Source organism: Anomalospiza imberbis, chromosome 1 (assembly GCF_031753505.1).
Source record: "Anomalospiza imberbis isolate Cuckoo-Finch-1a 21T00152 chromosome 1, ASM3175350v1, whole genome shotgun sequence".
Taxonomy (NCBI): Eukaryota; Metazoa; Chordata; class Aves; order Passeriformes; family Viduidae; genus Anomalospiza; species Anomalospiza imberbis.
In genome coordinates, this window is record NC_089681.1 from 37,314,706 (window position 1) to 37,332,578 (window position 17,873).

The window sequence follows — 17,873 nt, forward strand, 5'->3', positions numbered from 1 at the left end:
GCCTTTGTTTTCAAAAAGAGTTACTTGCAAGTCCCTTAACTGCATATTTTTCAATCTATAAAGTAAGGGGAAAAATGAAAAGAGCCATAATGCAGGACAAGAAAGTAGCTAAAAAACTAGCATCCACAACAGATTATCTCCCTAGAAAACAGTTCATCAATTTTGATGAATTCTCTATTCTCAATGCTGAAGAATTTGTAAAGTTTCTTCAAGGACCAAGTTATCTGAGAATGTCCCAGCAGGCCTTCAGCATCCAAGCTGACCAATAGTTTTTTATCAGGAGGGAATGAATGTTATAGTACACATCCACATGCAGTATGAGAACTACAACACACCTAGCTAGTGGCTCTAGATTCCCTCACTCTGAAAACAGATACACGTGTGGTATGTTCAAAACCGGTGACAGAACATTTCATTCACATTGGGAATTATTATTTACATGTTTACACTTTCCTACCTTACAAAGAAGACTAAAAAGACATCTAAGAAATAAGCAATTTGCAAGTGTCACACCACCTGTGCCAGCTGCCAGCTGGGAACTACTCTACGAAGTTGATCCCTGGAATAAAATGTTCCAGAAAGAAAGAGGAGCAATACATGCCTTTAAATATAGTTTTGGAAGTTATAAATACATTAACAGCCTCTTAGTCACATGTCAACTTGTTTATACAAATGCATTAATCTTTCTTGCAATCATGTCTCCAATCCAGAAAATAAAAGAATTTTAAGGTGATTTACAAGCATGTAGGACAAATGGACACAGAAGTAGTGTAAAAATAAAAAATAACCCCTGCTGTTTCCAGCAAAGACATTCCCAAACAAAAACAGAAGAAGAATCTATCATAATATATAAAAGTCTCAGAATTTATGTGATGGATTTAGCCAAGTTACAGGTTGCTTGAGAATAACTCTGTCAGCATGCAGTAAGAACTGAAATTTCAAGAGGACTAAAGATCTCCAATGATTAAACTGTACACATGTCTAAATACAGGTAATTTGTACATCTGCTTTTTCTTCTGCTGGTGTTGAATAAATGGTACTTAGCCAAAGCAATTCCCAACACATCACAGAAACAAAGCTTTAGCCTTCCATTATCAGAAATACACTTATAACCTGAAAGAAACTGTATTTGAAACTTTAGGTTTTAAGTAGCAACCCTCACTAAAATAGGAGTTCTACTGTGCAAAAACAGTGATTCACACTCTTCCCATTAAAGGCCTTATCCTAAGCAAGAGCTTGCTCTTGTAAAAATCTTGTAATTATTGTAGAAAGCATGGATAAACTGCCAAGAAATCAAAAAACAACTCAGAAAATAACATGCCAATACTATAGTATTTCAATAACCAAATACATTTAAGCATGACAAATGTTCATGAACACTAAGCTAGAAAGCATATCAAGTTGCCTCAGCTTCCTAAAGTGACATCATGAGTGTGAACAGTAACTTAAACTACTAGCACTGAAGTTCAGATGATGGTCATATTAAACAAACAGCATCAGGAATAACTATTAAACAGACAGATTTCCTTGTCTCACCCTTCAATCCATGGATCCAGAAATAAGTTAATCCTCCCACGTGGCAGCAAAGTCTGTGACTGATGATCAGACTAGTTTCAGAAACTAAAGTAGATTCTCTGTAAGTTCTTCCTGTAACTTCACAGCAGTAGTGTAACAGAGGGCCGTGAGATGCAGCAGTACAGCAATATGCATACAGGTACCATGGGTAAAGAGTCAAATCAGTAAAAATGTAATAAAAGAATACACCAACTGCCCACAAACATATGAGTATGCTCTGACTACTAAAGCAAGTAAAAAACATCATGAAGTAAACAGTTAGTAAAGAGCTCTTGGGGGTGAATCCTACATCCTAGCAATTGTCAGAGACACTAGGATGAATATTCATTTAATGAATGAAGAGAACTTTATTTGGTTCTAATAGATCCAAACCAACTGCAAACAAGAAAAATACCTTAATTTCCAAGAAGAATTAGTATATTCAGAATATTTGGAAGGGAAATATGCCTTTAACAATTATGCCTCTAGTCTTCCACAAACATGCTTCTTTATAAAAGCTCTCAACTACTAGAAAACACTATAAAATTCAATTAAAAAGTACACTTGTATGGGAATCAAGAAATTATTTAAAATTAGTTTATAAAACCCAATTATTTCAGATATTTAGTCTGTCAAAGCAGGACTGAGGTGCTATATGAATTAATGTTTTTAAATCATTAATTTCTGTGAAATAAATCTGAAATAGATACTAAAAATATAGTATTCAAGTACATAGGAAAAGTTAATATTCATATCAATTTAGAGAACATCAGCCTTTCTTAGTGTCACCACAGATCTCTCCTACTGCAGATATCTGACAAATATCCTCTTTCAATTACTGTTTATTTTTCCTCATCAACAATGACTTGTTAGTAACAGTCAGTGCAATACAGAACATCCCCCTCAACAACAAAACCAAGGCCACTCACTCAGCCAGGTAACAAGCCCAGTTATCTCTCTACAACAATGAACTTTTCCTGAAGAGAAGCAATTTTAATATTTCTTAGTGTTATGCCGCTGCCACAAGACAACCAATCTTATCTACACAGCTCATTTAAACTCAAAAAGCTTAACAGCTTCCAGAATAGTCATTTTAATCCTTACTAGCTGCTATAAAACCACTTGTAGTTCTCTAAAAGTTACGTGTGCAGCTGACACTAGATCAAATACCACACTTCCACAAAAGAGTTGATGAATTTATCGTAATGAGCAATTACCAACTAAGCAGTTTGGACAAAAGTGTTTCTCAGTCCATCCAACTACTGGAAGCCATTACTAAGACTAAAGATGCAAGAGAAATAATCTAAAGACACACAAACAAACAATTTGGTCCAACACCTCATCTTTACAGACCTAGAAACACTGAAAAGGAATAGTGAAACCCAAGGACTCACAGAGCTAAACACCTGGGCGTGCCACAGCACACACAGCAGCAAGCTTGCAGAGCCCAGCACTGGGGAGATCCAGAACAGCCTGCAGCTGGGAAAGAACAACAGGACACTATTTGCTTGTGCAGACATGAACAGCAGTAGAGCTGAGACTGCTACACATAACATTAAGAATGCAAAGGCCACAGTGAGTATCTTTCATGTAAAGTATATCTTTGTTTGTGGGGATTTTGGGGGAGGAGGGGGCTGGGCCTTGCATCAGACTAGTTTTACTAGACTACCACCTCACAGGACCAAATACTGGACTACAATTTCTAACAGGTATACATGCATTCCATAAGCATATCTTCCAGTCTGGCCTTATTCAAAAGGAATTCAGTTTGTGTACGCTCACATGGAAAACAGACTGCAGTTAACAGAATTAACTTCTGTAACATGCTCCTAATCCAAACTAGGATGATAATGAAAAAGTGAAATATTATTGAGTTATCATACAAGAAGGACACACAAACCAATCTCACGTACATGCAACAGTGTAAGCTTCAGCTGTCCCTGTAAAGTGCAACATATTCCAGCAGCAAGATATGCTGCAGCTTCCAGGTGTTCCCAGTACTACAACTTTCCGTAGTAGTACTGTGTTCCAGTACTACAAGCCCTCAAGGAAGGGCTTTCCCTGAGGCTACAGTGATCTGCTGAAGACAACACAAAATGAGCACTGTTGTACAGCAGTATCTGGCCAGAAAAACCTGAATTTTAGAGTTTGATTCTCTTAAGCAAGCAAGTTCATTGTTAAGCAATCCAAACAAATTTTATCGAGTTCTCCACTTCTTATACCTCTGCTCAAGATGCATCCTGTTCAGTGATGGATTAAAAGCAGATGTATAAGGCTAGCACCAAATAAGAGAAGGGCTAGTGCCGTGACTCAGTAAGCACCAACCAAAACCATAAATAGTTCATGTGTTTCCTTAGCAACAGGTGTAAAATGAACCTTCTCTCATCAAACAGAAGTTGTTACAGCTTAATAAATATAGAAATAGCATGAGTAACAGCTACCAGTTTTGGCTAACAGAAAACCAAAAAATGCCCACTGCAGATAGAACACAGTAACCTTAGTAATTATGGACATTTGTGTACCTTAACACTCATAAGTAAAATATCTCTTGAGAATTACCTCATCATGTTTCTTATTTTTGTTATTCCTTCAATACCTTTGTACCCAAGATCAGAAATGATACAGTGGAATTCAGATATGCTGACAAACCAAGACTGGATTAGAACAGGAATATTCTGTGTTTTAAAAACCACATTGCATACAGTTAAACTTTTAACTAAGGCCAGTATATTGTCATTCACTGTGTACAATTTATAAATTATTAAGTACAGCATCAGCATACAGCCTGCTCAATGTAAAGCTTTCAATTAATATTTTTACTTTATGTATGATATACTTAAGAAGTTAGCCAGAAAGAAACTCCCTGCTCAAATCAAGTTTATAAATTATTGCCAAAAGAACCTAGGTTGCCATTATGGCTGGACAATTTGCATGCATTCAAGACAACAACCAGACTGCAAAGAGCCACTGAGTCAGAGGCACCAGGAAAAGCATGATCTACTGAAACACAGCTGAAGTTCATTTGTTATCTAAGGAGATTAACAGAATCAGTTCCAAAGTCAGTGAAAGACAGTAGAAAAATTAGTACTTTTGCCTACAGACAAATCTGCCCCAATTTTAGAAAACAAGGGCCAATATAGGTATGTAGTCACATGGTCACACTATATACTAAGGGTTTGATTATAAAGTTACTTTTTATGCAGAGATTTGCTTGTTTATTGAACTTAGAAATACTCAGCCACCTTGGTAGTCTGCAATCCATGACTATAATAGTAAAAATGCCCAGAGCAGAAAAAGGCTAAAATAAGCTGGCCATATCTTTCTATGCCTTTTTCTTAGAACTTCAAATGAGGCACAGGTGTTAGGTGCCATTTCAAGTAAAAAAACCTGTAAAATAAGTAAGATCTTACCTATGAAGTTCACTGAAATATTATATTTATTTAAATTTTTATGTACACATGCACATATGTAGGCATGCATATATGAATGTATGTCCCTCCACTGATTTGCTGTACCAAAAAAAAGCACATACATGAGGCTAGGGATGACATACCTGTCAGTTTCTAAAGGTATCCTAAAATGCTTTTAGGAAAGGAAACAGGCAACTCGGTCTTAGGGAACACTCAAATACATTTCAAAGATATAGTTACCAGTACGAACATCTTAAACCTACTTCATCACAAGTGCAGACAGTGATGCTGACTGCTTTATAGTAAAGTGACTGACAACACAGGAACAGCCAATATATGTTCTTAACCTGAACCCCCCCAAATGTCAAAGTCTGAATTTTGGAAGGTGTTTTGAAACTTAAAGCATTTACCAGTCCTTTCTTCACTGAAATATTTACTGTCTTGAACTTGTGTTTTTAAGTCTTGTATGAAAAGTGAGCCATGTGTTTTCTTCTACCTTGGAAATGCAAACATTTCCTCTAGAGAACTCTTGATTAAAGATAGCAGACACATCACAACAGGATTTTGTCATTATCAAATCTTGCATGAATGCACAAAAAAAGATTGTTTAGAGAAATTGAAGTTCTTGGTAATACAGAAGACTTTCACCAAATTGTGAGGCAGTGTTCCAGTCTTATAAATCTGACAAAGCTGTGAAAGTTACAGTGCAAATGCCAAACAACATATCACAACAAAAAAAGGACATATTAGCAAATTTTTTACTTCATAGAAATCAAAGAAAGCTGGAAGACAAAGTACATAGTCTCTGAATGCTGATGATAGAGAGCTTAGCCAGAATAGAGGAAAAGCTAGTGGAGCAATATGTTTAAACAATTTTTATGATTTATTACTTACCGTATCCCATATCTGAAGCTTTATCTGTTTTCCATCAATAGTTATCATTCGAGCACCAAATTCTACACCTGAACAGATTTTACAAAAGATTACATTAGCACATATCAGAAAGAAGAATGTCAAGTACTATGAAAGCAAGAACCTAAGTTTAAGTTCAGACAACTTCGAAGGAAAATAATCTCTTTCACAACCTGCTTTTAGCCAATTTTCCAGCAGCTTGAAAGAGCTTTCTAGAAGAAAGGTAACTGTTACTGTCCAAGTGTCTAAGATGTATTTCCAACAAAGTTTTCCAAACCACTTATTAGCTCTAGATTAGAGGGAGAAACACACCCCTTTGAATGTAAACAGGAAATGAAGAGTCACAGTTATTTTAACACTCTACCAATGACAGATTGCTGGGGCCAGTTTAGAAAAAATGAAACAATTCCTTATCAATAAAAGAATCTCTTAAGGGAGCATACAAAGTAACCTACAAAAAGATAAATTTTATTACTGTATTAATTAAAATCATCCTGTCTTTATGAAAAAAGCTACTTCCAAAATTCTAGCTAGTTAAAGCACAAGCTTTATAACTGAGGGAAAAAAAAGTATGTTCCAAAAAAACAGAAGTGACTTCTTCAGTGAAAAATTCAACCTTCTATACCATTTCTAAAGCACTTTTGAGATCATTAACAAAATCAAGTATAAATTAGGGCTATTAATGCAGCAGTTGAAATCTAACAAATGGCTAGAGATAGTGGACATATTTAAAGACTATCAAGTTTCCATTAATCTATAACCATTATTAAAAAAAAAATACTGCTTTGCTAGCTGACATTTTGCTGAAATTGGTCATTGTCTAGACATGGACCCAAGACTTTCTATTATGCAGCCCTAAGTTGAAATATTCCAGATGTCTCTTCAAGAGCTTGCTTGGAATATTTGAAGGTGTGGTGTTGCTTCTTGCGGAATGACTTTTGGTGAAAAGGGCAGAGTTCCCCAACAGGATATTGGAGCCAAATAAAAGCCATTGGCCAAAGACCCCTGTGCTCTATAGCAACCAAATAATTTGCAGCAACTGTATGCAAAGAAATTGAAAGAATGGAAGTGGAGAGGCAGCAAGGATGAAGTAGGTAAATGACACTGCTCTTCCTGAAGTTGGCTGCAAAGCCAGGGGAAGGTCCTTGGACTACTACACATGTAAACACTGAAGATTTTACCTGATATCGAAATGTACAAGCTTGAAGTGCACTGATGGTGCACTATAGAGCTGCTGATTTAAATTCAACAATCATCTTAAATGTTTAGTTTCTGCACACAAGCCCATAAAAAAAAGGATATTTATCCTATTCCATCAAAATACATGCCAGGAAAAAATACTGAATTTGATAAAACACACACAGTTTGACATCAAGTTTGTTCTCAAAGAAGGAATAGAAGCTGATCAGGTTTACAATAAGGGCATGCCCTACGGGAAGTAGGCAAAACAGCTAGAATGTTTACAATGGTATATTTAATCAACACATTTTCAGGACTTCTAATACAAACATTAGGGCATTTATTAGTTGAATTCAACCCACCCCATCTCCCCCACAGGGGCACTCATAGAACTTTGAACCCATGTTCTTTATTTATCTGTATTTCCAAATCTGTTTGGGTAATTGGGAGAACCTGGCCAAAATACACACATGCCCTCACTTTTAAGGAAGCATTTCCAGCCTCTTCTGATGCCTTTAGGGACTACCTAAAAACAGAGGCCAGACAAAAATACAGGGGAATAAAAAGCAGATATATTTATTGAAGGGTCTTTCAGGTACATTTCAGGCAGATGAAGCCCCCTCACCAGGAGTCATACCCAAAAGCGGATGACCAGTCACAGGTTTTCATACTTATGTAAGCTTGGTCCATTTGCATACTGGGGGTTAATCTTCCGATTACAGATTCAGGTAATGAACTCATTTACCCCAAGTTTGCTCCCCTCCCCAAATCACTTCTGTCTACATTTTCAGAGCCTGAGACAGTAAGGTGTCTTTGATTTCCAGACCTAGAGAGGAATTGTTTCGTCTGACCAAAATTTGAAAACAGTAGCTAACACTCCATATGGAGTTTAGAGTTATACACTGAAGAATTGCAAGATTACAAATACATGAAAAATATAAAAGCTAAAATCTTTCTTCCTTCCTTTTCAAGCAGCTTCCCAGGCTCTATTACTACATCCCTCATTATGTTGCTTCTAGGTTCACCTCCTCATCTTACTACCTTCAATTTATGCCCTGCTCCCAGATCTAAGCTAGCTGTATGCCAAGCAAAGAACTGGCACTACAACCACCCTGCTGAGGTGTTTCCTAGTGCCTATCAGTCTGAGGTGACAGGGCTGCCAAATGCATGAGTGATATATAAGGTGTCATATATTTGGCAGGCCTAAAGAAGAAAAGACGATAATAAGTCATGCTTCCCTAAAATACTCAGGCTCTTTATTCAGCCAGCCTAACTGCTGCCAAGACCTCACAAATACCTGAAAACTCATGTTAGTCAAAGAATTTGAACTATACAACAGGCACACACAAGGTGTGGAAGGACTGTCAAGAGAAAGAGAATTCATCATCAAACCACCTGATACATTCTGTTACACGAAGAAAATCTGTTTATATTTCAAGCAGCTATTTGAATACTCCGAAACATACCAAGCCTACCTACTCCAGGGCACAAACTAAAAATAGAGACTAGGATACATTTTGTACTAGGCTCATGATTAAAGCTGATAGGTTCCTTGAAAGAACATGAACAAATTGACAGGTTCTGCAATCTCCTCTGAGACTAGCATCTGTTATACTTAACAGCAAAACTGATCTGCAGGCTAAACCTGCCCTCAGAAAAATTTAGTACCACACAATTCCTCTTATTTTGTGTGGAAAGATAAATAAAAGTTTGTATTATTTACTGTAGTTAGATCAGAGGCAATGCGTCAACATGTATTCATTCTCCTGGTATCAAATCATACCTAACACAAATTGCTCCACATCCATTTGAAGAAAATCCCTATCCCTTCCAATAGCAAATACATTCACACTTCAGTCCTCTATTCAAAAGTTAGTCTTCCTAAATAAATTTTTTCATTCATCTTTAAGGGTAACTTTGCTACAGTTTATCTGTAACTTGTCTTCAAGGTTTTGTGGCTAGGGGAGGATTACATTCCCTAGCAAAAAAATGCCACTCCCATTACCATCAGTGCACTTCAAGCTTGTACAATTCTTCCGTGCCCGCTTTTCTGAAGAAACAGTTCAGATACTGCAGCTATGAACTTTAATTGTTTCAGATTGTACCCTCCCAATGAAAAACCCCAAACTGTTTATGAGCTAAAAAATACTCATTAGCTAGAGATTCACTGCCACCTTAATACAGCACAAATCCAGCACTTCTGCAGCACAACAAACTCATAAATGCATGCTGAGGTATCCCAACCACTTAACTACTAATAGTGGGCAGCACAAAAAAGACCTACCAATAGTGAGATCGTGGACTGGTTGAAACCGCTTGTCTGTGAACTGTAACAATAAACATGATTTCCCAACACCTGAAAGAAAGAAAAGAAATAAGAGTTAAACAAATTTTTAAAGAAGTCTGTAAAGGACTAATAGAAATTAATTTAAGAAAATATTACAAGTTGCTTAAAAGTAATTACTAGACCTGAAGGTATTAGATTTCATATAGTTTGAAGTGTATGAAATTTTTTAATTGCAGCTCTTAAAGTTCTAGAAACACTATAGCCAAAGCAGTTATTTTCAAAAATTGAACAAAAATGAATGATTCTTTTGAAAAAGTAGTTCTGCTTTAAAATCAAGCACGAAACAAGTTTTCTAACAGACCTTCAAAGTACCATTTTACATCCTCTCTCCACAATAACTACAAGGCTTGCTACTCCTCACAACCCTTTATCTGCTTCTCCTTCAGTACTTTCAGCTTTCTTCCAAGCTAACTATTTCCTCAATAGCATCAGTCTCCCATCTATCTCCTTATTTATCCACTGAGGTAACCACAGCAGGTCTGTGGCTCCTTATAATGACTATATGCTGCTGCCCACTGGTCCCCCACAGGCCAAAAAGCAGTTCAAGAAGAACTGGCAGCAGCTGAGTTTACATTACAGTCAGACAGGTAACACAAACATTGTCCCCCACAGATAACCAACTTGTGTCAGAAATCAGCGTAACTACTTCCCATTTACATGGACATTGGTCAGCAAAAGGGCAATTTCTTCTCTATGTGAAAGCACAGAAAAGTAGAAGTTAATGCAGTCAGCAGGAGTACTCAAATTACCTAGGTTTGTAAATATACTACTTTTTACAGTTAATTTTTCCTTGTTTCACTTGGAGGGGTTATTCTTCCTGTTCTGCACAGTCAAACTTCCTTTTCAGCCTTTAAAATTTGACAGCAATATATTTGGTTTAAACGCTGAGCTATTATCACATAACATACTATACTGTAGCATCCAAGTTCCTGCTGTACTTTGTTTTATCTGTCCAGGAAGATAAAGCTATTCTAGCCACGTACTAGAGATCAGCAACAACTCATCATAAGAGACACATCTAGTAATAAAAGATAGCAAACAAAGAGATAGGAAAAGAGCCACACTACTGACAAGATACACATACCAGAGGTTTACATATAGTGACACTGTTCTTTCTAGTACCAAATTCAGCGAAGTTTTTTAGTATGGTTTAAGGAGAAAACAAAGCCTACAGAAATATAATCACCACCTATCTTATTTTGGACTTGAATTCTAGGACCAGTAGCCAGTTTCAACTAAATCTAACAGAAATAGGAAACCTGCATTTAGTTTTGTCACAAAATGAGTTGTGGCCAACTGATGGCACTCAGATTAATATCCCAAACAAGGCAGCAATTCTAACAGCCCAAGCCAGTTGTTAGTGCTGCCGTCTCTACTGATCCTACAGTATGCTCCCGTCCATTTCTCCACACAGCTTAGATAAATTCTGAAGCAATTTCAGTCATCCGCTGGGTTAGCATGCTAACCTGACAAGGGGAGTGACAAAGAAACAGAAATGGCTTAATGCAGGGTCAGACAAGCATAAGAGTTAGTTCAAATGAGGGAAAAGAAATGCAGCAGCCAGCAGATCAATGAGAGTTGCATGGAACTGTAATCCAAGGCAAAATCTGCAGCATCTGCCTTACTAGATTTCTTTTCTTTAGCTTTCTGGCTTATGATGGCAAGCTGTCAGAACACAAGCAGCTTTGAAGCAGGTATAGATTCTGTTCCTAAAAAATTAGTTAACCTAAGAGAAGTGGAGGAGGAGTAAGGGAAAGCACTGCAGGTAAAAAAGAAGGAAATAGAGAAAGGCGGAGTATGGGAGCTGTAGGGACAGAACACAAAATTGTACAAAACTTTAAAATATTAATAATTCTACTCAGAGAACAGCTCTTGTCACAGCTGGTGAGCAAGCCTACCAGGGGAGGGACTATGCTAGATCTGCTGTTTGCAAACAGAGATGGGCTGGTGGGAGATGTGGTGGCTGGAGGCCATCTGGGGTACGGTGATTGTGAAATTACAGAATTTTCAATATTTCGTGAAACAAGGAGGGGCATCGATAAAACTTTCACACTGGACTTCCCAAGGGCAGATTTTTAGCCTATTCAAGAGACTTATTCAGAGTTCCTAGGGAAGCAGCTCTTAAAAAGAAAGGAGTCCAGGAAGGACAGGCATGCTTCAAAACAGAAATCTTGAAGGCACAGGAAGAGACTGTCCCTGATGTGGTGAAAGATGAGCCAACAAGGAAAATGACCAGCCTGGATGAGTAAGGAGCTCTTGAAGGAACTAATGGAAAAAAAAAAAAGAGGATGCATCACTTTTGGAAGGAGGGTCAGGTATCTCTGGAATGCTTAAGGGAATTGCTAGGTCACACAGGAAAAAAATTAGAGAGGCAAAAGTCCAGATAGAACTCAATCTGGCCACTTCTCTAAAGGACAATAAAAATATTTTTAAAACTACACTAATGACAAAAGGAAGGGCAAAGACAACCTCCATTCTCTATTAGATGCAAGAGGGAATTTAGTAACTAAAGATGAGGAAAAGGGAGAGGTACTTAACACCTTCTTTGCCTCAATTTTCAACAGAAAGACAAGTTGTCCTCAGGACAACTGTCCTCCTGGGCTGGTAGATGGTGTCAGGGAGCAGAGTAGCCCCCTGCTATCCAGGACAAAGCAAAGAACTGCTGAGCCACTAAGATGCTCACAAATCTATGGGACCAGATGGGATCCATCCCAGGGTGATGAGAGAGGTAGCAGATGAGCTTGCCAAGCTGCTCTCCATCATTTACCATCAGTCCTAGCTCAGCTGGGAGGTCCCAGATGACCGGAAGCTGGCCAGCATGACACCCATCCACAGGAAGGGCTGGAAAGGAGGATCTAGGAAACTACAGGCCAGTCAGCCTGACCTCGGTGCCCAGCAAGATTATGGAACAGATCATCCTGAGTGCCACACAGCACCTACAGGATGGCCGGGGCATCAGACCCAGCCAGCATGGATTTAGGAGAGGCAGGCTGTGCTTGACCAACTTGATCTCCTTCTATGACCAGGTGACCCCCCCATGTGGATGTGGGAAGGCTGTGGATGTTGTCTACCTAGACTTCAGCAAGGCCTTTGACACTGTCTCCCACAGCATCTTCCTGGAAAATCTGGTAGCCTACAGCTTTGACAGATGCTCTCTTCACTGGGTTAACCACTGGCTGGACAGCTGGGCCCAGAGAGCGGTGGTGAACAGTGCTGTGTCACCAGTGGTGTCCCCCAGAGAGCAGTGCTGGAGCCAGTCCTGTTTAATATCTTCATTGATGATCTGGATGAGGGGATGAGTCCACTATCAGCAAATCGGCAGATGACACTAAGCTGGGGGCATGTGCCAATCTGCTGGAGGGTAGGAGGGCTCTGCAAAGGGACCTAGAACGGTTGGATAGACAGGCAGAGTCCAGTAAGGAGAACAAGTCCAACTGCCAAATCCTCCATTTTGGCCACAAAACTCCCTGCAGCATTACAGCTTGGGGATGGTGTGGCTGGACAGTGCCCAGGTGGAAAAGGACCTGGGGGTACTGGTTGACAGCCAGCTGAACATGAGCCAGCAGTGTGCCCTGGTGGCCAAGAAAACCAGCAGCATTCTGGCCTGCATCAGGAATAGTGTGGCCAGCAGGAGCAGGGAGGTCACTCTTCCCTTGTACTCAGCACTGGTGAGGACATACCTTGAGTGCTGTGTCCAGTTCTGGGCCCATCAGTTTAGGAAGGACATTGAGACACTTGAGCACATCCAGAGGAGGACAATGAGGATGGTGAGGGGCTTGGAACACAAGCCCTATGAAGAATGGCTGAGGGAGCTGGGGATGTTTAGCCTGGAAATAGGAGGCTCATGGGAGACTTTTTCACTCTCTACAACTCCCTGAAAGGTGGCTGTAATCAGATCGGGGGTCTCTTTCTCCAGGCAACCACTGACAGAATGAGAGGACACTTTCTTAAGCTGCATCGGGGAAGTTTAGATTAGACGTCTGAAAAAAATTCTTCACTGAGTGACTGGGCAATGGAATTCTCTGCCCAGGGAGGTGGTGGAGTCACTATCCCTGGATGTGCTGAAAAAAAGACTGGACACAGCACTCAGTGCCATGGTTTAGTTGATGAGAAGGTGTTCGGTTAGGTCATAGGCTGGTCTTGATAATATCAAAGGTCTTTTCCAACCTAGATGATTCTGTGATTAGTTTATACACACGGATAACTTTTATATCACCAATGAAATAAAACTGCCCAATTTGAGAACATAATCACCACCTCGCTTACAAAAAACCTGTAAGTCACACCAGAAATAGTTTTTGTCATTAACCTAGCAAAGTGATTTCAGTATCAATGGATAGACCAAAACCTTAAACCAATCCAATATTCCTGCACCAATCTTACAAATGTTGGAATAGTATTTCAAAATCCAATCAACAAAATGACATTTTATTAGGTATTCCAGTACTAGTTCTCAAGTGGCAATCTGATATTTCTTCTCCTTCTAAGGCTGATGACCAAGTCAGTTGAATTGAGCATACAAACACCAGCCTCAGCAGAGCGAAGATGACAGACAAGCACAGCCCCTTTGATGCAGGCCCTGTCTCAGACTGGCACAAGGTGATGGCACCTCTAGTCACTCCTCCATAGTCCTTTTAAGAGCAGATTGATGGGCTCACACAGAGAAACAGAATAAATAACTAGCTTCTCTTTAATGCCACTCCTGCTAGTTCAGAACCTTCCAACAGAAAACCCCATCCAAAAGTCCCTAAGTTTTGTATTGCTGTTGACTGAAATAGAGGTTTCATTTTAATTTTATGGTTTTAAGATATTGCACATTTGTATCACAAAAGTTCTTATGAAAATAATTTGTAGCCCAATCACTTCCAGGGCTTGAGCTGACTCCCCTATCATAGACAGGAACATGTATCAGAGACAGGAGCTGCATATGAATGCCTGAGTAGTTTACCACCTTGTGACATAAAGAGATGCTGCAAAGATCAGTTAACAGCTGCAGGCAGCTAATTCTATGGCATGCAGGTGGTTTAAAGTAACTACAGCAGTTAACTCTAAGAACAGAGTGGCTGCTTACCAGGTAACTTGTTCACTTAGCACTGTAAATCTTACACCTGAAATGAGGCAGACACTGTGAGAAGCAGCTGAGACCATCTTGATGACAGTTAATTGCAGAATGCAAAAGGGATAGAGTCAGTTATTTATTAACCCATTCTTCATTTTACTGCCACAATTATTTTAATATAGCTTCAGATAAACCACGCCAGAAAAAAAAAAAAGTGTTTTCATATGAGAGAGCTTGGATACACTTCAACAACCACAGTAAACAAAAGCTCTTGCTTAGGAACAAATGAAAACAATGGGTTACATGCTCAGAGGGAAGGTACCTCACTTCTTTGCAAGTGCCTGTTTTAGGATCCCTTCATTGCTTCTTAGCACTCAAACAGTGATGGGAGTAGAGCTTGTGCCACAGTAATTTTACCCTCCAGCTCTAAATTCTGAACCAGCAGATGTGAGTTGATTGTCTAAATTCCTCTACCTCCCTTAACAGCTTCCTCTTAATCTGGGTGCTACTCTGCAGTCAGTTTTCCTTAGACAAGGCACTGCCAGAACTTTACTGTTGTCCATTTTGGCCCAGCTTCAACAAAGCCTGTCCTTATATACTTGTGTTTATTTCAGGGCTCAGCAGTAAAACTACCCTTCTCACTCATACACAACCAGCTACACCAAGAAATGGATCCAGCACAGTACTGCACTCATCCAAAACACCAGTACATGCATCACACAAGGGCTACAGAAGACAGAGCAAAAGGAATGGTTATTTTTTTCCACTAATAGGCTGCACTTGTAGCACTAAAAAAAAAGAACAGGTGATGATACAGCTGAGCCAGTCTTTGGCTAAGAGAGCTGACTTGCTTCTTTCTCCCTTTCCTGATTCCCTGTGAATAGGGCAAAGAAAGTTCAGTTCCTAGCTGCAGAGTCAGGTGTGTACTAAATAGGAGGAAAACTTCCAGGCTTTTCTTACATCTAGACAAAACTCATCAGTGGCTCCTTCCACTGATGTTTGCCTTGAAAAGCTGACCTGGTTCAAAATTAAAAATGGGTCAAAAAAGAGGGTAAGGGGAGGATAAAAGTTTCCTTACTCACTCACCTAAGCACCAGTATAGCTCAAGAAAGGCGACAGAGGAAAAGAACTGCAGTATTAGTCCTCTCAACTGTGGAATAAAAACTGAATGCTAAAGAAAAATCTCCTGTGTTAATCTGCCTGCTGTCCCTGGTGAGTAGACTCACTCCTTCCCACACAGCTCCACCTCCTTAGCCAGAAGGGTGCTTGCACTCTTTTAAGCATACCTACTATTTGTTTAGTTTTGTTTTTCAAATCATCTTTGTGAGCTGAGCTGGCTTTCTGAAGGATCACAGAAGCAGTGATGCTGAGAGCTAAGAGGCAGCAGAGCTCATAGTTGAGACAAGAAGTGGAAACAAGGTCTAGTCATTTTGGCAGCAGATAAACCCTCGATTAACTCAACAGTCTCAGAGAACTGTTATTCTTGTACTTGATGGTGATCAATCAGTCCACCACACACAGAGATGAAGACCTTCTTCCCTTTGATATCTTGCTCCCACTAATCTTCCTAGATCCAGTTTCCTTCCTTGAAAGTACTCCAGACTGTGGAAAGCACAGCCACAAGGCCAAATCACCTGATTCAGCCACGAAGTAAAAAGCTAACCTAAAAAGAAGGTAGTTTTCTACTGCATTACTGTGTAGATCCCAATCATGGCAGACTATCAAAGTCACCACAAGGTAAGAGGAGCAAGAACTCCTTCTTTCACATGTAACCAACTATATCAGCTTGGATGTCCATGAAACCAGTGACACAATAACACCTGAGCTGAAACAAGCTTTCTACTTTCTTACCTTCCTTTAGAAAAACAAACAAAATAAATCTTAAAGATAGGGTAATGCAGTTTCAAATAATGGGCAAGATTATATATATGATTATTATATATATATTATACATATAAATAGATTATTATCTAGATGATAAATATAAGAGCCCAGATTTTAAAACTAACTTTGATTTCAACCAGGTAATTACACATTACAAATGTCACAAGATATAAACCTTTAACCCGGTTTATAAGTCTGCAGAGCTTCCAGATGTTTCATAAACCCTCTTCTTATCACAGGCTGCAATTCATTCTCTCTCCTCCCTTTCCAACCATAGCAGCTTTATGCATCTCTGGAAAGTGCAGTATTACCTTTTCATGGGCCTAGGCATAAAAATACATGAACCTAAAGCAAAGATTTTTCTTAACCTCTTCTCAGTCAGTTATGTCTTAGTCAGAACTCTACCATCAAATGGGAAAGCTTTATTTAAATTAATTGGAAGGACAAACTAAAACATTCCAAACTGTCAGGTACAGAGCAAAGGGAGTTCACATACCAATGTAAGCATGGACAAGAACAGAAGAAAAACAACATCCAAAATCCTTCATGCTGCCTATGTAATTTTGGGAAAAGTAATAAAAATGTCTCTTTTAAAGTTGATTCAGCTTCAACACTTAAGCATTTTCAACAGCATATTTGAAGCCAATGATGTAAATTTTTCCTTTCTACATAACAATTAGCACAAGCCTACAAAGTTAAAGGAGCTGTTCAGCATTACCATATTTCAGTTTGTACGGCACTGCTCCACTGCTAACTGTAAGTTTTAAAAGTAAGCAAAAATTATTTCCAAATAAAATTAAGCTACATTTGAGTCTATAAAAAAACTTTATGTTCTGCATGGTCACAACCAACTTAGAAACTGCCAGCCATTCATAATAACATGGTTTTAGATGAAACTGGAGGTGGGATTGGGTTAGATTTTTTTGAGTGGCAAGGTGTTTGGGGTTTCTTTCAAATAAAGTGCTAGAATTAGTACAAGTGTGCACACTAGCAGCCTCATGAAACCATTTGTATGGACATATAGTTTGCTAATTCTAGTTAACAACTTCTAAGAGGCTAAGAGGATGTTCTTATACAACACCTAATATCTGCTCTTTTGGGATTAAAGCACAATTGAAACGGTCTCAAAGCAAGATATAAGTCGTACAGACCAGTACTCTGATTTTCAGCACAAACAAGTTCTCAAGATATCACAGGGCATTAACACCAGCTCTGGTGAGATGAAAACCAGTTTAGCCAAGAAGTACTACTAAATACTTAGAGAAAATAAGGGCAAAAGACTCTGGTCATACACATTACTAGCTAATATTAGCTGCTGTTCCAGAGCAAAGTGCAAAGACCCTAGAAATATTTCACAAAGAGGATGGAAAAATAAAGTAAATTCAATTGCTTAATTTCAACATTTGGAAGTCTCCTAGACAAGAGAAATGGTTGACTAGACCTCATACTTTACTCTAGAGAGTGAGAATTAGATCACCAAGCAACTATATTTTCTTTCATCATCACCTCCTAATAAGAATAACTTAGA

The 17,873-nt window shown here is 38.9% G+C and overlaps 1 protein-coding gene across 3 annotated transcripts in view; it reads right to left on the reverse strand.

The window, feature by feature from the left end:
• The window catches only part of RAB2A (RAB2A, member RAS oncogene family), a 98,304-nt gene that overhangs the window by 20,832 nt on the left and 59,599 nt on the right, over window positions 1-17,873 (reverse strand). For 2 of the 3 annotated variants that reach the window (XM_068188076.1, XM_068188070.1), the window contains exons 2-3: window positions 9,340-9,411; window positions 5,859-5,926 (exon numbers count right to left, since the gene is read on the reverse strand). In XM_068188076.1, coding sequence (XP_068044177.1) covers window positions 5,859-5,906 — 48 coding nt within the window. In that variant the 5' untranslated portion in view covers window positions 5,907-5,926; window positions 9,340-9,411. Of the gene's footprint in view, window positions 1-5,858; window positions 5,927-6,049; window positions 6,073-9,339; window positions 9,412-17,873 lie in introns of those variants that run through there. The other variant, XM_068188084.1, reaches the window with a different exon arrangement.